The 24069-nt window shown below is 44.7% G+C and overlaps 1 protein-coding gene across 2 annotated transcripts; it reads left to right on the top strand.

Moving 5' to 3' along the window:
* Window positions 1-11887: 11887 nt before the first annotated feature.
* Window positions 11888-19719, top strand: rgmb (repulsive guidance molecule BMP co-receptor b). 2 transcript variants are annotated; one of them, XM_071524228.1, is made up of 5 exons: window positions 12138-12194; window positions 13815-13840; window positions 15338-15357; window positions 16801-17360; window positions 18926-19719. In XM_071524228.1, exons 1-5 carry the CDS (start codon window positions 12138-12140, stop codon window positions 19676-19678), a joined length of 1416 nt encoding a protein of 471 aa, XP_071380329.1. In that variant the 3' UTR covers window positions 19679-19719. The 2 variants fall into 2 exon arrangements, with proteins under 2 accessions (XP_071380328.1, XP_071380329.1); XM_071524227.1 differs by lacking the exons at window positions 13815-13840; window positions 15338-15357 and having other exon boundaries at window positions 11888-12255.
* Window positions 19720-24069: the final 4350 nt, after the last annotated feature.

The following is a 24069-nucleotide window of genomic DNA, read 5'->3' as shown; positions in this document are numbered from 1 at the left end:
TTCTGAGGCAGCCATGTTCTGTGTTCAGGAAGGTTTATTTGCTTCAACCCAGATGAAGGAAGCGCAACTAATTTGCAATTTAGTCTTTCTGGCATTTCAAAACTTTGCTTAAAATTTACTTGACAGTTAGATGGAAACATAGAGAAAGAGACAGAGAGAGAGAGACAGAGAGAGAGCTAGAGAGAGACAGAATGAGAGAGAGAGAGGGGGGGGGGAGGGAGAAAAGGAGGAAGAAGTGAGGGAGAGGGGGGGTGAGAGAGTGAAAATTAACTAGACAGAGATGGAGGATATGGAGACATAGATGAGACAAAGAGAGACACAGAGAGACAGAAACACTGTTCAAGACTCCAGTGTAGAAACACCTGCATGGCCGCTAGCTATCCTGCCCCGTTAGTCCGTTTAGCCCTCTGGGGATTGGGCGTGTGTTTGGGCGTGAAGACGAGCTCGTAAAATAATGAGAGAACTCTCTGCAAATATACACACTCAGATACAGACACAACACACACCCACACAAACCTGTGCACACACTATGATGTCTGAGTATTTCTCAACACACAGGCCTTGAGGAAAGTATATAAATCATATGTGTAAATATTTGGTTCGCAGCCCGAGGTTTCATCTGAATAAGCCATCAGTGTGTGACGTATAAGCATGCATGTGTTTTTTGTCTGTTTTGTTCTTGTTTTGTGTATTTATTTGTGTGCATAGCATGTGCATGTATGTTTGTGAATTGTAGCCCTAAGTTGATATTTGTCCGTTGGCTCACAATGAAACAGATGGTCTTCTTAATATTTAGATGCTTTTAAGTGATAGGATGGGCTCTGTACACTCTATTAGCTCCTATTAAGCCAGTCTGTATAATTAGTGATGTGAAGCAGTGGGGAAAATTATGCAAACTCCTGGTTGTAGTGTTTTTTGGTCAATTTTGAATTAAACAAATTTGTTCATTCTAAAAAGTCTCTGCATAGAGAAGACACAGGCTAAAACACAGTCACTTAATGAAAAGTTATCAAGATAGAAGGGCTAATATATAAAGTAATATTATAGTTTCCTTGCTAAATCTGTTGGCTGACCATAATTGTTTTCTTTTAGACTGGATTTTGCTTCCTCTTGATATATAGTGTGCATTACAAATCTGTCTCAGTGAAATAGACCTACACAAAAGATGCCAAAAAAAACCTCATCACACTGCGCCCATGCTTCATGCTGATGAATGCTCATTCATCAATGCTAATTTTCCAGGCTGATCTTTACACGGAGTTCAGTGAGGAAATTAGCCTAGAAAACGATCACTGATGAATCACCTATTTGGAACACAAGCCACAGTGGCATTGTGCTGCTCAGGGGCTGCTTTCATTACTCATGACATTAACACTGAATAAACTATCGAACTAGCCTTGTATTCCACATTGTGGTAGAAAAAATGGTTTAAATAAGATTTTAAAACTGGGGGTTGCTCTCTGTCCCTGCTGTTGTTTTGATTCAACGTTTTTTCCATGTTCTACAGCTAAGCTACACCAACAGTTTTTATCAAGATGCGTTTTTTATGATGGAAATGTTAATTATAAACATTGAGAATGGGTTTTTGTCTTAGAGGAAAATTGACCTAAATTATACTGTTACTGTCATTTTCACATTCATTTTAGCCACTTTCAAGCTGTGGCGGCCCGCTACTGTTAAATGGCTCTCGGACACTGTAGACCGCCCTCGCCCAGCCTGGGTGGGCCTGTCTGCAGGGTGCCAAGCAGGGCGTCTCTGGCCGGGTGCTGCCAGTGATGTGAATTGACATGCTGTTTAAAAATGGATCTGTATAAATTATTCAGTCTGTTATTTTAGTGTCAGCAGTCAGCGATGATGTCTGGTTGTCACGGAAACATAGTCCCATAATCATGACCCCACAGCTGAGCCCCCCCTCTGGAGAGGAAGAGAGAGCCTGATCATTTGTGCACAAAATGAGGTGGAAACAAACATTCTCACCCCATGTCAAAATGTGTAGAAGAAAAAATCTCTTTCCTAGAGTGAGAGAGAGACAGACAGAGAGAGAGAGAGTATTTTTATGTGACCAATAGCAGTGAGACTTTTACACAGGGCCACAAAAAAATGATATAAACTGTCATGTAGTGTATACTGCCAGTAGGCTATACAGGAAATACAATACTGGTCTGGAACTGATGAATACACACAGGCGGCTCTCTCGCTCTGTCTGGCTCTCTCTCTCTCTCTCTCTCTCCTCTCTCTCTCTCTCTCTCTCTCTCTCTCTCTCTCACACACACACACACACACACAGGATGGGTCCCAGGCTGTGTTGGGCAGGCTTTATGGATCTCCAGTGAGACATGAACACATGGAACAGTCATCTAGTGTCCAGCTGCTGGTGTGCAGTTTCTATCCATCTCCCGCTGCGATGAGAGGCTGCATCTGGGGGCTGGCACTTCACGCATTAGACACTTGTCTGTAAAAAACTCCTATTCATTGTCAATAAGCTCTGTCTGTGTGTTAGTCTGCATGCCTGAAAGTCTGTATGTGTGTGCATGTGTGCCTTACAGTTAGCATTTTTTTTTGTGAGCGATCAGGCTGTCGAGGGAAAAAGCAACGGCTGTGAGAACAGCTGGGGAATCAAGACGGTGATTCTCTCTTCCACTCCAGCGCTGGGAATTACACACTGCCCAGAGCCCAGACACACAGCGCGGCGGTGCCAAGACGAGCATGCATATATATGCACGCGCGCATGCATGCACACACACACACACACACACACACACACACACACGCTTCCACTTACACATATTGCATCATGCATTTCAGGTCATTTCATCATCTGTTCAGAATTTTTACCTTAAGGGTTTCACCTTAAACAAACAAACCATAATTCACTCATTGATTCATTCAGAGAGAGAGAGAGAAAGAGAGTGAAAGAGAGCGAGAGACAGACTGACAGAGAGAGAGAGAGAGAGAGTCCCATGTGTGCAACTTGGTTCCTGTTCAAGTAGCCTAGTTGACATTAAGTGCTACCTATTGTTTCGTTCCATTATCTATTTTAGGCCTTATTTAACCAGACAAACTGACTAACATAAGTACCAATTCTTATTTTTATCAGCAGCCTATAGGCAGACACACACATTATACACATTCACACCTGGGAGCTGCCCAGTTAAACCAGTAGATACTATAACTGTCCACTGAGAAGCTGTTGAAGCAGGTGGAGGTGATGTATCTTACTCAAAAGTTGCTCAAACTGCCCTGAACTGTCATGGCAGTGTGTTTGTCCTGTGTTATTGTTGAGCACTATAAACTACTGTGTTTATCTTCCCCATAAACCCCTTGAAATTAAAAGCTGAATTAAGCAAGGGGGGGGGGATAAACACAGTTGTTAGAGTCAGAGTTACACAAAATAAATATTTTACTTGTCACTTGAGATGGCGTGTGCCATAAAGCACAGCGCCTCATGCCAGTCAGGATATGTTAATCCCCACAGCAGTCATTTGGAGACACGCAGCCTGCTGTCTTCACAGTGTGACTCCAAATCCCACCATCCCTATCGCTCTTTCATCCCTACCTGTCAGCAGATGAGAGCTCTATACACCTGCGGCATCTTGTGTGCGAGTGTGTCTGTATGTTTTTTGTGTGTGTGCACCCACTGAGAAGCTTGCTGTGCAAGCATATTCACAGCCAGCATTTCCAACAAGCCTAATGAATCTCCGGAGGACCGCTACCTGCCAGCTCTCTCTTGTTCTGTCTTGTCTTCATTGTTCTTTCACTGTTTTCTACCTTCTTACTTTCTTTCCCGTTTCTCCCTCTCTCCTCTTTGTTTGTCTGCCTAAACCATTGTTACTTTTCTCACTCGCAGTGCTGTGGGTTTTGCCTCCGTGAGCTGACAAGTCGACTTTAGCTATTGTGTGTGTACACGTCTGCAAATCCCCATTAACTCCTAAGGAAGCAAATGGTCCGAGAGAGACCTTGCTGTTATTCATGATGGGAATCTGATGAACTCCATTCAGAAGGACACCTACAGTGTTTACTCCAACTTTGATCATGGCTGTGTGTGATATATTTCAGGGGAAATTGACTTCCAGAGAAGAGGGTTTAATTATGCTTACCCGTTGCTTTATTAGTCATGCCTGAGCTCAGCTTGTCTATCCACAATCCATTACCTATGCCTGAGGAAACCTTGTTAGTTCACAATGGAGTGCTAATTGCACAACATTATGATACATAGGCCTCATCTTGCTGTAATCACAGTAATTAGGGAAATATAGTCAGTCTACATGAGCGGGGAGGCAGAGGAACCATGGCTGTGGAGAACAATAGATTCAGTCTGTCTAGCATAGCATGCACCTTAAACACCCTTCAGAATACACACACACACACATACACATGCATACTCGCATGGCAGTTGTTCTTCTAGAAAGTTGCGACTGCATCACTGATCTGTTGCCTTGCGTGAACCGAAGGAGCGCACACACACAGAGCATGAGTAATGAAACGCTTCACACTCATTTGGCTTTTGCACTTCAAATGAGATTGGCACGGTGCAGCGTCTAAAACACAACCATTAGATCTATAATGACTCCACAGCCTACTCCCCATGGATTGACTACACACACACACACACACACACACACACACACACACACACACGCCCCCCCCTCCCCTCCCCCCGAATCTATGTATTATGCATTCCACCCATCTGCCACTCTGTGAGCACTCTATCCCAAGGGGAAGAGAGGGGAAGGGAGGGGGAGGAGAAGAGAGAGAGGTGCTCACAGCTGGAAAAAGGGAGAGAGGGGCTTGTGAGCTGCCCCCCCCCCCCCCCCCCTCTCTCTCTCTCTCGCACTCTCTCCATCTGTATATCTGTCAGGTTGTGGGCTGTTGGAATGTGAGGGGCTCACCTGTGTTTGGGCTTCTTCCACACAGACAGGTATGAGCATATGGCCCTGGTGTATGAGTGATTTATAGATGCTCATACCTATTCTGCATGTGTGTATATGTGTGTGTGTGTGTGTGTGTTTGTGTGTTGGGGGGGGGGGGGGTTACCACTGGAGGATCCGGATACCACAGCAGGAGATGGAAGCTGACCATCTGTAGCCTCAAGACTCAAAATATCTCTGCAGCTTCAGTGTGTGTACGTGTGTGTGCGTGTTTATGTGTGTGTGTGGATAGATGGGGGGGATACACATTTAACAAATCACAGTACATAAACACAGTAACCTGCTTGTGTGTGTCTGATGGATTAGAGGTAGAAGCTCAGGAGGCAGCAGGGAAAAACGAGGTGAACAATTAGTAACAGTGCTGCTTTGATGGTCAGACGCACAACTGACTTGAAACAGAGTCGCATTTTTGGAAAAGACGTACGATTTTAACAAACGTGTAACCGCAGAAACAAGTCTCTTATGCCACAATGAGTGTCAGGAGAATCACAAGGCATCTGCTTATTTACTGCATATTGGTTGGCAAAGTGACTGACAAAATAAGTTTCATTGTAGAGCAAGCTGGAGGCGAGAGGAGAGAAGTTTAATAGCACGTCTTTGTCCCACAGCTGCCAAACATTCACCCTGACCCAAACCAAACTCCAACCCCATGATCCTCATCTGCCCTATTACATCCTTCAGCTGTTTCCCTCTCCCTGCTCTGTGTGCGTGTGTGTGTGTGTGTTTTCCCCAGAAGAAAACAGAGGCTTCGTTGTCACTGCGCTGTCTGATGCAGCTGTGTGTGCTTCAGATGTTTTTACACAAAGGATGAAATTATAGAGGGGGGAAAATGAAGAGGGAGAGGAAAAGGAGAAAGAGGAGAAAGAGATGGGGAAAATAATAAAATAACAATTACTACTAATTTGTCAAATCAGATGTATCTTGTTCGAAATTCAAATAATTTGTTAACAGATGTAGAAATTAAAAAATAGTTAAAATAAATAATTAAAATAGAAATAGAAGGCAATATATTTATTTTATGTTACCAATATATTGAAGCTGTGTTACCAAAAATTATAAGTTAAGTAATAAAAAAAAAAGAAGTGTTCCTGTGGACCAATGGTACTGTCAGTTGTCTCAATACCCTAACATTAACACCCTAAGATTTAAGGATATCTACCATTATTGATTTGTAACTAACTGGATCCACACTACTAGTGTTAGCATTTGATTTTTTGTTTTGTTTGTGTGTTTTCTCAGCGATTTATCAAAGCACAGAAAGGAAAAAACATGCTGCAGACGCTTTGTAAATACTGTTTGTTTTTCCCCATTAAAGCTCTCAAAAGCCTTACTTCTTGAATAAAGTATTGCAGTTTTGAAATACAAAAAACTCTCCTCCAAGGTATTTTGTTACAAACAACATCTTTTCAGTGCTGTCACGCACAAATAGAAAAAAGAAAAGTAATTCAACACATATATCAAACACAAGCAGTAGTAACACTACCTTCCCTTCAGAAGAAAAGAAGAGGAGTGGGAGGAATGTGATTGGAGAATAGCAACAGATGACATTTTTTCTTCCTCTCCTCTATCTATTTTAAATTGTGGTAACATGATGATAATATTTTGGTTTTAGATCAGAGTCAGTCAATAAATGCCAGTCAAGGGTTTTGGAAATAGAGAGCGGTGCCAGAGAGGGTTGGGAGGGGGAGAATGTAAGGAGAGGAAGGTGAGAGGGATCAGTGTGATAATCTGCCTGGCCTGTGTTCAAGGAAGCTTCTCAGAACGGGACCACTGATCTAAGATCCCCGATCAGGCTGAATTTCTCCTCAACATTTGAAAAGATAAACCGACCCTAGATAAGCGCTGCCTCTCTCCCACTCTGACACTTTTTGCATAGAGCCACCTGTGTCCTGAAACCGGCTTCGGTCTGTCTCTTTGTTACAGTGAGCTGAATGTGCAGACACAGGAGGGCTGATAAGGCCAACGAAGGTAAAGCATAACATGAGTTTGGCCGGGGAAGAAGCATCGCTATCAAACGGGCTATTATAGGATTGGGTTTCCACTCACATTACAGCAGGCTTTGATACCTGGATTTTATCTTTTATGTTATCGGCTCACATCAGGAATAAAAACACACACATACACACACACACACACACCTGCAGCCCCCCCTTAGCACTACCACCCATGTATGAGTCAGGAAGAGGGTGTGTGTGGTCACAGAGCATGATTGAAAATAGTAGGAGACTGCCTGTGTGTGTGTGTGTGTGTGTGTGTGTGTGTGTGTGTGTGAGAGTGATTCATGGCAACGTCTTACCTTTCCTAAGCACAGCCTCGGTTTGACATGTTAGCAACAATGCACAACTATAAAACACTCAACACTCTTACACTCTTTCAGAGATGTGAGGCCTATACGTGTAAAATGTGTGCATGGACACACACACACACACACATACAGGTGTGTGGACTTATGAGAGCAATTTGTTGAATGACGGCCTGTTTGGACTTGGGGGGGGGGGGGGGGGGGGGGGAATCGGGGGGGGGGTGTTGGTGTGGAGAGAGGTAGAAGTGGAGAAGGTAGGCAGAGGTGTGGAGGTGAAGACAAGCTGGACATTTAGAAACAAGCTGTCTTTGTGCCTGAGGCGCAGTGTGTGAACACATGTGTAACTAGGCAGAACAGCTCTGTTGAGAGCGGTGTGTGTGTGTGTGGGGGTGGGGGGTGGGTGGGTGGGGGGTTTGTTTCAGCGTCCTCTGCTCCCAGGTCTCAGCTGTGGTGTAATTGATTAAATGAATTAGTATGAAATATAGAATTAAACTCGATGAATAGGGTCATATGTTATCTAGGTTGTGTGTGTGTGCCTATGCGGGCGGATGTGTGATTAGAATGAAATATGAAATTAGTCATGATAAATAGCACCATATGCACAGATGTAATTGAATTAAACACTCTGCGCTTGGAGTGTTGCATAAATGAAATGTTCGACTAGTATGGCACATCCTGCAGAGGGGTGGCAGGTCGGCAGGTTGGTCAAGGAGGCCACCTGATCGTTGAAATGCTGCTTGTTTAATTTCTGTCCCGATATTCAGTTCCCAGGATGAATGTATCTGCACCAGCCTGCAGCAAGGAGGAGGACTGGAAACAAACTACACACATACTGTACAAATACATATGTAAGAACTACAATAAAACATCTGAAAAGATGTTGTCACCCAAGGATATATACACACACACACACACACACACACACACACACACACACACACACACACACACACACACACACACACACACAGACTTCCTCATTGGTGAGATCAGAGGCTACTGGCACAAACAGGAAGCTAATATAATCTAATATCACAGCCTGTTTGAGTGGCACACATCATCTCCTCTGGCCACACTTACTCTCAAATGCTCATGAGCTTTATGGCATGTGTGTGTCTGTGTGTTTGTGTGTGTGTGTGTGTGTGTGTGTGTGTCTGTGTGTGTGTGTGTGGGTTGTTTATTTTACTGACAGAATCAGTAGGGAACGAGTGCTTATGACTAAACTTATGGCTGGGATTGAAATGAGTGTACATAGTTGAGTCATGTTAGAGTTAAACCAGCTATGACACACAGCACATAAAATATCAGCCACAGAGACGCTCTGTTTGCTGCATAGCAGTCAAGCTTATAGACACACTCACTCTCTCTCTCACACACACACACACACACACACACACACACACACACACACACACACACACACGCACACAAACAAGTTAAGTCAGGGTGGCATAGTCTGGCAGAATGCAATATAGGCAGGGAGGGGATTACAGCCACACACAAGCACATGTGCAAATAGCCCTGCACACACATACACACCTTCAACATACTTACTTTCCTGACAAAATACACAGTGACAATTAAAGAACAAACACACAATATGCTCAAATAATAAAGGATCTAAATGCCATGGTACTTAGTTTGAAACTTCTAGATAACCTTTATTTGGAAAAGGGAGCTCAGATAAGGTTCTTTGCAATAAAAACTTCTAAATGTTATTGGTTATTTATTCTGTCTGAGAGCCTGACACTAACTGATACACTAACTGCACAATACACTGAGAAATAAATCCACCCTCAGATACTCTTACACTGTTATATCATCAATCTGTGAATGTTCAATGCATTCCAGTGTTGTGTACTGCTGTATTTTACTTTTTTGCTGTCCTACGCACTTCCACTCAACCTGCCTCGTCTACTTCTACTTCAGTTAGTGATTTCCTGTTTCCCAGAATGCCTTTCGACAACCCTCACAGAACAGGTGTGAACTTGTTGCATTCAGCTGTGGGTTATGTACTGTATGTATGTAAAGAGGGAGCAATAGCGATAGCGTAGTAAGAGAAGAGTTTTTCCAATTGAGAAAAAGTGAGAGTCGCACCCCTTACTCAAAATGCAACCTGTCTTGTGGCTGCATTGCATTCTAGTCTATTGAGGCTTCTGTCGGTGGAGAAATTGTTCTCTCTATCTCTTGTATGATGATTGTTGAATGTCGTTGCAAAATGGTGAGTCTAGAAAGAAGCCCTTACTCCTTCTTTCTGAGGGACTGACACCAAAACCTGATGTTTACAATTGATGTTTTAGATAGCTGAATTTTTTTTCCACTATAAAACTCCATTGTAGCTCCTCTGGAAATATCTCAGTGTGTCATCGCATTGTCTGCGTTTGGCCAATTATCCATAGGAATAAGAAAAATACACCACCAAACAACAGCATGGACCCAGGAATGCAAGGTACATCACCAATAGTGTTTTAGGGTGGATTTTTCCTTTAACCTGTAATGTCTCTACAACACTGCTGCTCAAATCATAAACACGTTCCATGTCCAATGCTCTGCACCTCCGTATATGTTAAATTATGACGTCAACTTATTGCACTCCATGTTGTTTTGCATAATGTATTCAGTGTTCAGTGTCTGTACTCACTGTTTGATGGCATTTACATTGCCTGCTCGTATTGCACCTTTGGCAGTTTTGCAATGTAATGTGTTGACTGTTCAGATTTACACACATTAGTATGCACAGTTTGGTATTTGCCCGTTGTTATGGGTCCATTTCTGTCTCTGAGATATTCCATTCAACCACCAGCCTGTACTGAAAGCACAGGTCATGTGGCAATAAAGATTCTGTTCTGTTCTAGTTTTTTTTTGTGCTCAAACGATTGGAGAAAAGATTAAACACATTCAGAGATCCATCAGGAAAGGTTGGTGCAAAACTGTCTCTATTACAACGGAATTATTTGGAATAAAATTAAAAGTGTGATGTTTAATTCATGGAGGCTTTCATCGGGAAACATACAACAAGAAATCAAACATGGAATTAGCCACTTGATACTGGATACCCACCCTATCTTTGCTCCAAACACATAAAAAAAAGTACTCCTACAAAACATCCTGTGTGGCTCATTTGGTAAATGCATCAAAGACATTATAAAAAGGCTCTATAGATTCAAATCTAGAGCCTAAGCGAAGAAAAAAAACAAGGAATCATGCTGCATCAAAAGTTATGAGGGAAAACCTCTGCAATCTAAAGTGTTTTCCAGTGAACATAAACTCACTATTTAGATTATGTTATATGATTTTTCATTTATATTTTCTTGTGCATAAAGAGTTCAAGGTAGAAATTTGTATGCAAGACCTCTGAAAAAAGGCTCTACATCAAAAAATGTTCACTTTATACTTAATAGACAAAGTCTATTAAGTCAAACATCTCCATAAACACTGGGGTATCTTTGGACATTTAGTATTGATCTGCTCTGGACATAAAATTGACTGACGTGATATTGTTGATATTGTGTCTTCGAGGATACAGATGTTCTCTCTTTGAGGGTTTATAACTAGTTTAATACATCCATGATTTATAACTGTTATAAAATGAATGATGACTCTTGTTTGCCTCTAGTGGTTTGATGTTGAAATCTCTCTCTCTCTCTCTCTCTCTCTCTCTCTCTCTCTCTCTAGAAATCCGTGACAAACGAACTTATTGGAAACAGAGCCATGACTGGTCTATGTTTTGCAGCCTTAATTATCTATGTTGGTATTTATCTGGGAATGGGTATGATTATAGTAATGATTATTAGATTACCTTGTAAAACTCATTTTACTTATTGACTATACGGTTCTCTAAGCAGCACAACACTTAACCTCGCTTCATGTGCAGCGAAATGTGTGTTTGATTTATTTTCTTGTTCAGGTGGAAATGATGACAACCCGCAATTACCGCAATTAGTCTGTCACTAATGAAAATGCTAATCCTTTAATGAGTTTTAGGACGCTATACAAAAGTAACAGCAAAAGTATAAATAGAATAGAAATATTATCCTGTTCATAGGAATATTATAGGGATACCATAGGAGAGTAAAAAAAAACACAAATATAGGAATATTGCAGTGATTTCTCATTAGAGACTCTGACCAGCTTTCACTTTTGCCTTGGCAATACTAGGCTATAGCAATAACCCATTATTATATTCAGTATACACAGTGATCTAATGAAATTTTACCAAGTTTTTACAAGTTTTATCTCGGGCCTCTCCATGATTAAGCAGACTCTCTCTCTCTCTCTCTCTCTCTCTCCCTGTCTCTCTCTCCCTTTCAGTGTGAGTCCTGGTAGGCGGGTTTTCCGCCAGCAGGGTTTGGTTGATTCTCTATTGATTTGTTGGAGGGGCAGAGGAGGAGGAGGAGGAGAGAGTGAAGGGGGAGGAGTGGAGGAGAAACCCAGGCCCAGAGAGAAAGAGAGAGAGAGAGAGAGAGAGAGAGAGAGAGAGAGAGAGAGAGATGTGAGTGTGCGTGTTTGGGACGAGAGGGGACAGCAGAGATTGATCATAACCGAGGCAAAAGTCCGATCATTGAGAGAACACTGCCATAACACATGGGATGTGGATTTGAATAGAGGAAAAGTGAACGTGTCGTCGGAATTGACTTCTTCTGGTTACTTTGTTTTCCTCCTCTCTTTCCCTTTCCCCCCTCCGCCCTGCATTCCGCGGAGCAGCTGCGTTTTAATGCCCCTGCGCACCCGAGGAGGAGAGGAAGGAGAGAAGAGTGAGGAAGAAGAGGCAGAAGCAGAAGAAGAAAAAGAAGAAGAAGAAGCAGAAGAAGCAGAAGAAGAAGAAGAAGTGAACAGGCCTGGACACCACCCCTCCTCGCCCTCTGGAGGTCTGTCCACTCTCCCCTCCTGGCCCTGCATGGACGGGGATGGGGAGAGCCGGATGCTGTTGCCGCGGGGCTGAGCGCCTCGCCTCACCGTCTCTGGTGCGCCGTTTCCGGCCACTGCTGCTGCTGATCCTCGCTCTCTGCTGCGGTGCCCACATAGGTAACTAACTCTACTTCTCGGTTGCAACTATTACATGCATCTCGGTCCTAATCGCAACTCATTCGGGATGTTACGCACTTTCTCATCCCATTGTGGTACTAGTAGCGCGGCACTGCACAACAACTACATCCAGAGTAACAACATTTCTTGCGACTCATTTGGCTGTGATCAGAGAGTGTTTATTTGTAATGAAGTATTTCTAAGCAGTGTCTGGCCGACCCCAGTGCTGGGCCCAGCGCTGCCTGACAATGGCTCTCTCTCCAGCGGCAGTGCAGCAGTCTGAGCACGGATCGAGTTTCTCCTCCTCTCTCCTGGGCCGTCATTCTCCTGTCTGCCCCTTAATGGCTCATGGAGGAGGGGAAGAGAAGCGTGACTACCTCTCCTCCTCATGTCCATTTATTACAGATTACAGCTTTATTCGGTGCAATATCCGCGTCAGATTGGGCACTGTGGTGGAAAAACAGAATCTATCTGCCTGTCTCAGCATGTATCTATTTATAAAAAGTTATTATCAGGGATGTTGTGTAGAATAAACCCACCTAAACTCTATGGAATAGAGTTTACCCACCCTTTTGGGCTGAAATAAATCTGTATGATGTAAATTCATAGGATAATTAATAGTATGAAACTGATGTAAGTTATAGGCTCTTTTAAGGAAAATGAATAATTTTTTGCTTTTCTGAAAATGTAGTTGAATATTGTTTATATTAGTGGTTGTTTGCCTCATGATGAGCTGAGCAAAGTAAAAACACACAGAAAAACAAAGAATAGAGCAAAAGTAGAGTCTGCATTCTGAAAACTGCTCCCAAGGTGTATGGATTTATTAACACCAAAACATGTGTGACATTTCGATCTCACTACTCTTCATCAGGCAGTGTAGGGACTGTAATTTTCTTCAATGACCAAACAGAGGTCATGGTTTACCCACCTTTTTATTTACAGCATCACCGGTTAGCATCAAATTAATTTGGTTCAGTGTTGGTAAAGACTCAGATGCATTTTTCATCTGGTGGGAACAGCAGGATGCTGCTGCCTGCCTTTCTCTCCCCTTGCCAGACCCCAGCTCCTTTGACCGTGTCAGTGTGTTGTTGTGTGTGTGTGTGTGCAGGGGGTTGGTTGTGTTGTGGCTGCTGTCTGTTGAGCAGTCACACCTCCAGTAATTAGTTTAACACGGCCCAGGCAGCGGGACAAAACCACCTCGGCGTGCAGCCTGCTGGGGAATGGAGAGACCCACTTCACATTAAAGACCCTCTTGGCACCTTCTGTTACACATGTATCACCTGGAAAGAATGCATATTATCTAGCCTGTTTAGCTGTACAGATTGTTTTATTTGTGTTATAACTAGTGAATTGCTGTGTATATTGCAGTATTGCAGTGTCACTCCTGTTTCTGATCGGTCCTCAACTCCATGTGTCTGAGTTGACGAGAAGACAGGAATGGCTGGACCATGAATCCCTGTCTGAATCATTGACTATTGTTCACAGTCCTGAGTGTCTAGTCGGGAGAGAGAGAGAGCGAGAGAGAGAGAGAGAGAGAGAGAGAGAGAGCTCCTGTGAAGCTTTGTATCTCTGTGCTTGGAGGGCTGTTTGTGTGATTTGAGCTTGGTGTGTCAGAGAGTGCACAACAAGGTGATCAATAAGCACTTCAGAAGCCATTCCCCCGGTTGAGAGATGATCCCAGTAGATCCTTTTCTGATCTCCCCAGATCACAGGAGTCGCAGGCTGGATAGGGAGACAAAGAACCGTGAGCCGGGCTAAACCAAGCCTGAGAGAATCAGCTTGTGGATCTTTGACCTCTGTCTGATCGCAGAGAAGGAGCCTCAGGAGCGCCATGCGGGGAGCAGAGGCAGAGAGACGACCGGGGGGCGAGGGGGATTGGCCTGGGAGTTGGTTGGGGCTGGAAATCAGGCGAAGAACAGAGACCGCAAGAGGGCTAGTGGTTGGAGCTGAAGGCTGAACACAGAGCGCTGCTGATGGAGGGCAATGAAACTAGCTGGGGAAAAAAAAACAGATGCGGATTGGGAGCAAAGAGGGGTAGGGATGAGACTATACAGGCAAGGGGGGAGTTCAGGTCTAAAGATGCGGTGAAAAAAGAGAGGTTAATATTGTGGTAGGCAGTGAAAGGACTGCGATGGACTTTGCTGAAGATTTTATTGTGTCTATATTGGATATTTACCCCAGGGAATGAAGCAAACCGAGCTCTGGATGTGTTGAACGGCCCTCATGCATTAGTTGTTCCCATGAGGAGTTAATTCTCCTCTTTATTCTCTTCTTAAGAATATTTTCATGCCAGTTCAGTATCCGACATCTCATCTCTCTTTACCACAAATTGCTTATTTATATACATGGATTGAATTTTCTTTTGAAACTATGGCCATGCATACTTAGGACTGGTTCTTAAGAAGACAGCTTTGCAAAGGAGCAGATTATGGAAAGCTTTGAAAAATAAGAAAATGGTATTTTAATAATAATTTGATATGTTATCGATCGTCCTGGGGGAAATCCTCGTTTCGCTTGTCGCCCTCCAGAGGGAGGTCAGAGGTCAGGGTCAGTTACAGAGCAGCTGCTAGGAATTCAGTGTCTTGCTCAAGGACACTTCAGCAGGGCGGTTGCTTGCCAACACAGCGGTTTGAACCCGGGTCTTCCATTCGAAGGGCGGACTCCCTGCTCACCACGCCACCCTGCCGGGAAATGTCGGTGAATGAGGGCTTTTGTGTCGTTGCGGAGAACTACTCATGATTCTGATCCCCTCTCAAAGAGAATAAACCCACCCTGATTAGATTGGGAGTGGTATTTAGGTGCTGCGGGGAGATAGGAGGTAAAGAGGGAGGCTGTTGGTTCACCAGTCGAAGAGACAATGTGTCCTCAGTACTCCGACTGTCTGTACAGTAAGCAGCAGACTTTCACCAGGGCTGCGTTTGTGTGAGAGCTGGCATGGGAGGCAGACTGTGTGTGTGTATGTGTGTGTGTGTGTGTGTGTGTGTGTCTGAGGGTTTGTGTCAGTATTTAACAGGCAGGAGAGAGATTCTAAAGCAGAGTGTGAGTGGGGGTCCGTACCCCGCACCCTGCTTTCTAAACTCAGAACACTACTGCCCCCAATTGGTAGGACTTGATTCCTTCATGTCAGAAACCCACTAAATATACAATGTACAAAGAAGAGCTGGACTGTATGCCTGCGTATGTGTGCGTGTTGGTGTGTGTATGTGTTGGTGTGTCTGTCTGTGTGTGTGTGTGTGTGTGTGTGTGTTAGGTTGTGGGTGTGAAGTGGCGGTGTGTGACATTAAGTGAAGCTGTTGATGTTAGTAAAAACTGTGTGTACTCTCTGGTTTGCTTGGCCATTAGGAAATCCTGCCACCATCGGAAGATCTGTGGCTGTGTGTGTTTAACGGAAGCACAACCAGCATTCTTTCTAAGATAGCTATTTGTGTGCGTGTGCGTGTGCGTGTGCGTGTGTGTGTGTGTGTGTGTGTGTGTGTGTGTGTGTGTGTGTGTGTGTGTGTGCAGCTGCCCATACACTGCAGAGCCTCTCTCTGGTCTAATCTAATAGGAGCACACTGTGACTGATGCATTAGGTCTGGCCTCTAATCTCTCTCTCTCTCTCTCTCTCTCTCTCTTTCTCTCTCTCTCTTTCTCTCTCCCCCTCTGATGATCTATGATTTAAAAGGCTGGTTCAGTCCTTGTTACTTTCAGAATCAATGTATCAATAGATAAAACATAGCAGATAATCCTGGCCTGAGGCTTTCTTAGCTTCCATGGCTTGTATGGAGACGGAAAATAATCAAAGGAGAGTCTGATCGATGCATTTTCTTACTGCATTTGTAAACAAACAAGTACAATGACAGAAAACAAAATACATCTCGCCTGAAATCATATTTAAGTTGCTTAGTTGCTTTGACTAAGGATTATGTTTATGGTGTAGGTCCCTTTGTCTCCCATACCTTCTGTGTATGGGACTATGTTTCTGTGAAAACCTGTGCAAAACAATGGAGCATTTTATTGATTGCAGTGTACAACTTTTTCTTAACTCCCCAGTAACATTATCTCAGTCTTCCTGGGAAAATATTCTTTATCTTCGTCTCTCTGGCTGCTCTTTGTCCTGGTTTATTACACTGACAGAGCGGCACTGCTGATTGATCAACACTTCCAAACAGCGGCATGTTCTCTTCCACTTTTATTAGGTCTGATTGTAACAGGCCAGTAGTATTGTGTGTTTAAGATCAAAGCCTTCTTCACCCACTAGACTTAGTCATCTTCTGTGTGTGGGTGGACGGGCGCAAATGTGCTTATCTATATACTGTATGTGTGTGTGTGTGAGAGAGAGAAAGAGAGAGGGAGAGGGAGAGAGAGATATATGCGTATGAACTGTCCAAGTCAACATAGATCCAGCTCTCACTGTCGTACATACCTAAATTATCAAAATTGTGTGTTTCCTTCAGGCTGGTTTCAGCTGGCCACCCAATAGTGTTCTACTATTCATGTGTTACTTTAATAAAATTACCTTACTGACTGTATTTCTGACTCTGACTCTATGTGTGTGTTCTCCAGGCCAGTGCCAGGTGGCCACCCCTCAGTGTCGTATCCAGAAGTGCACCACAGACTTCGTCTCCCTGACCTCCCACCTGACGCCGGCCGTGGATGGCTTCGACACAGAGTTTTGCAAGGCTTTACGGGCGTACTCAGCCTGCACCCAGAGGACGGCCAAGTCCTGCCGGGGGAACCTGGTCTTCCACTCGGCCGTCCTGGGCATCTCCGACCTCATGAGTCAGAGGAACTGTTCCAGAGACGGGCCCACGTCCTCCACGCACCCCGAGGTCCAACACGAGCCCTGCAACTACCACAGTCGCACCCAGCACGCCCACACACACGCCCACTCACACACACACTCCCATGCGCACACACACACACAATCCCACAGCCACAGCCATGCGCGGCCTGGCTACCTGTTCTGCGGGCTGTTCGGGGACCCCCACCTGAGGACATTTAAGGACAGCTTCCAGACCTGTAAGGTGGAGGGGGCGTGGCCTCTCATCGACAACGACTACTTGTCGGTCCAGGTCACTAATGTTCCCGTGGTAACCGGCTCCAGCGCCACGGCAACCAATAAGGTGAGGAGAGAACTGCTAAAAGGGGAGAGAGGGATTGACTGTTGGTGGGGGGTGGGGGGTCTAATTTTCTGTCTTTAAGGCTGTGAGGCTTTCTTAAGTGAGAGCATCTGGTGTAATCTAGTTAATTTGTGTGTGTGTGTGTGTGTGTTTGAGAGAGACACATTTTCTATAATGACCTCTAAGTTGCTTTTCTGTGCCTCTAAGAAATCTTATCAATGTGAGCCTGGAAAACACCCTTGCACCCACTCCCTTGTCTCTCTGTCTCTCTCTCTCTCTCTCTCTCTCTCTCTCTCTCTCTCTCTCTCTCTCTCTCTCAGACTCACAGGTGTGAGGCAAACAGCCTGGTCTTGTGACTGTCTCTTGTGACTGAGGCAGTGTTGGAAACCTAACTTGGTTAATGGCTGCATATAGCCTGACCTCTAATAACATGGAATGAGATGTGTGAAAGGACCCACTGTTTACATGTGTGTGTGTTTGCGTGTTTGGGTTTGCGTGTGTGTGTGTGTGTGTGTGTGTGTGTGCGGCTCATAAGTGGCACCCTTTGCACCTAACAGTAACCATCTTAAAGCACTATATGTGTTAAAGGTGCTTATCCCTGTACTGAGAGAAAGACACACACACACACACACACACACACACACACACACACATCACCAAGTGGATGATGTGCCACACAAGGTGATCTTTGTGGTGTTAAAGAAGCTATGTTGATGTTTCCCCCCAATGATCTGCCCTCTCCAGCTTGGTTGATAGCTTTAATTATTAACACACACATACACATGCATGCACACGCTTACACATGCACACACACACACTCATACACACACACACACTCATACACATGCACATTAAGCAAATAGTTTGATTGCTGCACTGTGGAACTGAAGGTCTGACCTTGTGTCAGAGGTGGGGCAGGTTATTAGTCATGATTATTAGGGACACACACAGACACACACAGAGACAGACAGACACACACACACACACACATACACACACACACACACACACACACACACACACACACACACACACACACATTAACAGCCCTCCAGGCTTAATGGCCTGCCAGGCCTCATTCCTCACGGCTGTCATGTGAACAAAGCAGCCATTCACCGGAACTATGATGCTAGTGCTAACCGTAATGCTCACACCACACCCTTCATCCACTGCTCCATTCACCACTGGAGTGTTTCTGTGTGTGTGTGTGTGTGTGTATGTGTGTGTGTGTGTCGGCATGTTTGCATAGCTGTGTCAAATTACGACTTGTTAAAAAGTCATTTGGTCATTTCTCAAATGTAGTTCGACGAGAGTCAATAACCTGTGTAATGGGTGACTGTTACTGTTTGTGCTGGTGAGTATGTTTGTCCGTGTGGGTGTGAGAGAAAGATAGCTTTTAGCTCATTTCCTCAATGAAACTTATCTGTTTTTTCCATATCTAATGTATTCATTTTGCAACAGGGAACTGCATTTGAATTCTTGCTTTTTGAACTAGTCATTCAAGATTTGATGAATTCACTTTAAATTTAAAATGTGACTGCAACTCTTCCTATGTTCCCTCTCCATAGATCACCATTATCTTCAAGCCCTATGAGGGGTGCACAGACCAGAGGGTGTACCAGGCCGTCACAGACGACCTCCCTGCTGCCTTTGTTGATGGCACAGTGAGCAGCGGAGACCCCAGCCACGCTTCCGCCGGAGTTGATGGCGGCACCGGGAAGGTCCGGGCGCTGTGGATCTCTGAGCGCAGCCCGGGGCGTCACGTGGAGCTGCACGCCGGCTACATCGGTGTCACGGTGATCGTCCGGCAGCTGGGCCGCTACCTGACCCTGGCGGTGCGGATCCCGGAGGAGATGGCCCAGGCCTACGACGCCACCCAGGACCTGCAGCTCTGTCTGAACGGCTGCCCCAGCGGAGAACGCATCGACCGGGGGGGCCACTTGCCCCTGCCCCTGTCCCCTCCCGCACTGGGCCTGCAGCTGCAGCAGCCGCGTCGACCTGGCCAGTTCTCGCAGGGGCAAGCGTCCCCCTACAGCGCCCCCCAGGGGTTCGGGGTGGAGGGGGCACGGGACCGCTGCCGGGAACAGCTGGAGGTGCAGGACATTTACTTCCACTCCTGTGTGTTTGATCTCCTCACCACCGGGGACGCTAACTTCACGGCGGCGGCGTACAGCGCCCAGAAAGACATGGAGAGTCTCCATCCGCACCGGGACAGATGGAGGATCTACCCCCGCGGCTCCGCCACCGCTTCGCACCCCGACTCTCGGTCTGTCAAACGCCTCGCTCTGCTCCTGCTATGTGCACTCTCGCCGCTGATATAGAGCGTGTACATTGATGTGTGCTTGTGTGAGTGTTGTGTGTGCCTGCGTGTGTTGACATGCGTGTGGGAATATGTGTGTGTGTGTGTGTATGTGTGTTTGTGTGTGTGTGTGTGTGTGTGTGCACTTCAAAGAGAGTTTTGTGAGTGTTTTGCTGAGCACTGATACAGACTCCCCTTCTCAGCATCTTCTGGACGTTATCTTCCTCTCTCATGCGTAGAGGAAGCAGCAGGCTGGGCAGTGACTGGGCACTGGAAGGTTTTCTGTTGCCACCAACAGACTGGAGAGACTGCAGGAGATACTAGCAACTACTGGTGTCTCACTGCAAGGGCCAACGTGGCAGAATCAATGCTATGTGGAATAACACAGGAGACGTGATGACGACTTAAACAGTCCTTCATCATCTTGGGATAAGACACCATTGACAATGACACAAACATTCCTATGTGGGTGAATGAGTGTGTATCACACGACATGAATATACACTCCAGATTGTAAATAGTGTGTTTTGTCCTCAGTGCACGGTGTAATGGCGTAGGGTTTGATTCTTTTTGTGCCGTTTGATGTGATCCTTTTTTATACCTCAGACAGAGGATGTTTGTTTTAACAGAAGCACTTTATTTTGATTTTTTTTATTTTTACAAATCCACATCAGTGTTTCTTCCTCTCACTCTCCTTTACCCACCACCCTCTCCAACAATACAAGTTTTGGAGACCATCTAATACGCTCATTTTGGCTCCTGTCAATATACAAGTCCATTGAACACAATGGGCTGACATTTTTGCTAATCATTCTGACAGTAGCTGAGTTGACTCGGCCTCTGATTTGAAGTCAGTTAATGTGAGTTGTTCTCTGTTGAATGTATTCTGAATGTGTCACAGCAACTGTCATCAGTACTCTTTTGTTGCAGTTTGATTTTTTTTCCTTAGTCTGTGTGAGTGTGTGTGTGTGTGTGTGCACGCGCGTGTGTACGGTCTGTTGTTATTTCCCCTGAGCTCTATGTGAGAGGCATTCCCACCTCTTTGCCAAGAAGCTGTGAATATCAGCTCTTCTATGTTGCTCAGCTTGTTTTTTGTTTTATTCATTTGAGCCAAAGACAGACAAATAGTGGAGGCCTTGTCAGAGAGGCACAACGGTTTTCATGTACAAAGAGAATCATAACTCACCACCAAACCAGCACCCAGCCCTCCCCCACAGTCTCCCTCCCCCCTCTTTGTAAACTTGCTACTGTAGACTGAATCTGTTTTGCTCCTACTGCCAGAATTGACGAGCTGCTCCTGACTGGGATACGTGCGAGAGACTGGAGTGTAGACAAAACACTGCGAATCACTGAGAAAACTTCACCACAATGTCTGCTGGGATATGTGCTTCAATTGAACCACACAGCAGTGTGTTATGGGAAATGTATGCCATTGGATATCTGGCAGAAATACGTCAACCCTTAAGATTATGAGCCTTTATAACATGTAACATATACACCCCATTCGGTTGGCCATGTAAGCCCATGCTCAGTTTCTGGCATTGTGATCTCTTAAGTCATGTGTGAGTGTCCGTTTGGTGAAGAGTGACTGGTCAATGTTGAAATACTTAACTTATTTATAAACGTAGTGTCCTGTAGAGGAAGTTAAGCTCCATATTCTTGCTGTTGGATAATAATTAAAAAAATGTCAGATGTGATTGTACTGCCACCTAGTGGTGCTCTGTTGCTATGTCAGTGTTGTACTCAAACTATGGAGGCGCTCTAAAAGAAAAACATGGAGGAAAAAACTGTGTGCAAGTGTTTTATTTAAAAAAACAATAAAGGAAAAACAAACCAAGCGTGCTTCCTGGTGATTAATTTTACATTTAAGCAATACAAAATTATAAAACAGGAATATAAAAATACAAACTTATACAAATACAAATACAAACTGCCTATACTGGATGTTCACCAACCTTTAACTATGGTTTTCCCCACGTTTCTAGTCTCAGTGTTTGTTCTAGCCAATGAGTTCAGAAGAAAAGACACAGATCTACACACACACACACACACACGTACACATGGATGCAGTACACACACTCACCCATCTGTCTGAGGTTAGGTTGTGATCAGATACCAGGTTTGGCCTCACAAACACACAACCAGTTTTCAACTGCCACAGTTGGCAACACCTGGGATGTCTGTGAGAAAAGGCTGGCAGAAGTGCGCCAAAACATTTGAGCGTAGAGCCCCTTCTCCTGTGATCCTGACAGTCATCCCCCATTTAATCCATGAGACTTCAAACTCAGTCTAATGCCATCCTCATGAAGCACCCACAAGGATGGAGTGTATCCAACAGCTTCCAGTGGAGAGATCCTCGCTGAGTGGACAAGAAAGACTTCCTCCTAATCTCCTCTCTGTGATAGTTGTCGCTATAAGGTCACATGGTGCAGCAGTGACCCTTCACTTCCAACAATCTGAAAGGTTAAATACACTGTTACGGCCTTTGAAATGACAATTATAGTGTACTAAAGATAAGAATAATGGGCTGCTTCTGTCCATGCTATACCAGAATACTGAAGGGTGATAGACAGCCCAACTATCTGTTCATGGCTTTACATGTGCTGAATGTTTATATACTGTATGTTTCTATGGTTCATGCTACAGTATTGTCACTTTTATCTAGTTAACGCACAGAGACTCATTCTCTTACCACTTAATAACAACATATGTGGTCATCAGAGTGTTAAAGATGAGGCTCTTCAGAAGCAGCAGCCTCATAGCCAGGAGCGTCACCTCGTCCGTCCACCAGCCGACATCTGGAGGTCAAACATATGGAAAGTCTGTAAGAGTCACAGTTATGAATGGAGGAATTTTAAAATGGTCCACAGACAATTCAATTTTACCTTCTCTCACTTCATCGTCGTAGCAGATATTGTCATGATCATCATCTGAAATTATAACAATTCATGAGGGTTTAAAATGGAATGCCAGCCATTTTAAGAATTCACATATTTCTGTGCCCCGGGACAGTTCAGTCAATACTTGTGAACATGCACCACTCTTTCCTAAAGGTGGAAACTGGCGAACTGACCCTTGAATTAGTGATGTTACTGGGATGTAAAATCTGGCACTGCTCCACAGATAATGAATGGGGCGCTGACTTTGTTGAGTTCTTGCACCCACATGAGTTTTAAAATCTGGTTCATATCTGTTAGCAGTGCTAGAATATATAAACTATATAAACGCCACATTCATTGTCAATGGAGCAGCCCCTGATTTTACATCCCAGTGACATCACAAATTCAAGGGTTTTCTCTCTCATGTTCACAAACATTGACTGAGCTATCCAGAGGCACGGGAATAAAAGCTTACAATTGGTGGCATTCTCCTTTAATGAGTAATGTTAAAATGAATTATAGTATTATAGTATAGGAATTACAGTAAACACTATCATGATCCTGACCTACTCACCCATTCATAGCCTCAGCCTTACCTGAGAAGGTGGCGTGATGAGTCCTGATGACCCTGGGGTGTTGTCGGTGGCTCACAAAGCAGCTGTATGACGGCCAATCACTGGTCGTCACTGTAATTATAGCCACGGCGCTACGGCTGCCGTCCCGCCTGTCTCCTGCAACGCTGTAGGGGGCGCCGGGCAGGTGGCCTTGTGACGACGACATCCAGCTGACCTCGAGGTGCCCTCTTCTGAGGTCACTGACCACACAGACCAGCAGCGTCCAGCCCAGCCTCTCTCCTGACAGGTGGACCGGAGGGGCCAGAGACGCCAGCACATCACCCTCCACCCCTCCTGCCCAGGGACACAGAGAGGATTACAGTGTTAGGATGGAAAAGGGAGAAGATGGAGGAAAGAAAGTCAGAGAAGTGGAGACCATGCACTGGTCCAAATATCACGTTGCAGTAAAGCACAGTAAAAGTGTGTAAATATGTAAATGTTGTAAAAAGTTCTTTTTGCAAAGTGCTGTTGTCATGTGAAAACCTCCTCACTCTAATCTTGGTGATTTTCATATTTTAACTTCAGCTGAAGGATTCAGTGCTCCTTTATGGGTTGAGAAAATTCTACCACCATTGGTATTATGAAACCTGCTCAAAACCCACTGGATGAACTCAAAAGTGCATTGAGGTCAAGCCAAAAACTAAGCTTTTTGTCTTAGTTCCTGAAAAGTTGACAATTTGGTCAGTGATAATAGGCTCTTTCATAGGATGAGATGGAACTTTTTTGCTTATTGGTTCATCTTATTTTCCAGAAACCTCTATTATAAATGACCAGCTCTTACCTGTCCATAAATAGATGATAGGAAGGTAAAAGAGACCTCTGGATGGTTCCGTCATGTCAATCTATCTGTGTTGGTAGCAGGTGAAGAGTGGCTGAAGAGTGTTCTTCTGTGATCACTGCCTTGTGTGTGTGTGTGTCTG

This window comes from Centroberyx affinis, unplaced genomic scaffold, assembly GCF_046629955.1.
Source record: "Centroberyx affinis isolate AG114_WGS23_722 - 3 ecotype Tasmania unplaced genomic scaffold, CSIRO-AGI_Caff_v1 ptg001167l_1, whole genome shotgun sequence".
Lineage (NCBI taxonomy): Eukaryota > Metazoa > Chordata > Actinopteri > Beryciformes > Berycidae > Centroberyx > Centroberyx affinis.
Note: the sequence above shows the minus strand (reverse complement) of the source record. Positions and strands in the feature narration are given on the sequence as shown.

Coding starts and splice junctions, on each gene's coding strand:
- rgmb (XM_071524227.1), top strand. CDS start 12,138: ATGGGGAGAGCCGGATGCTGTTGCCGCGGGGCTGAGCGCCTCGCCTCA. Junction 12,256..16,800: donor CTGCTGCGGTGCCCACATAG/GTAACTAACTCT, acceptor TGTGTTCTCCAG/GCCAGTGCCAGGTGGCCACC. Junction 17,361..18,925: donor GCGCCACGGCAACCAATAAG/GTGAGGAGAGAA, acceptor CCCTCTCCATAG/ATCACCATTATCTTCAAGCC.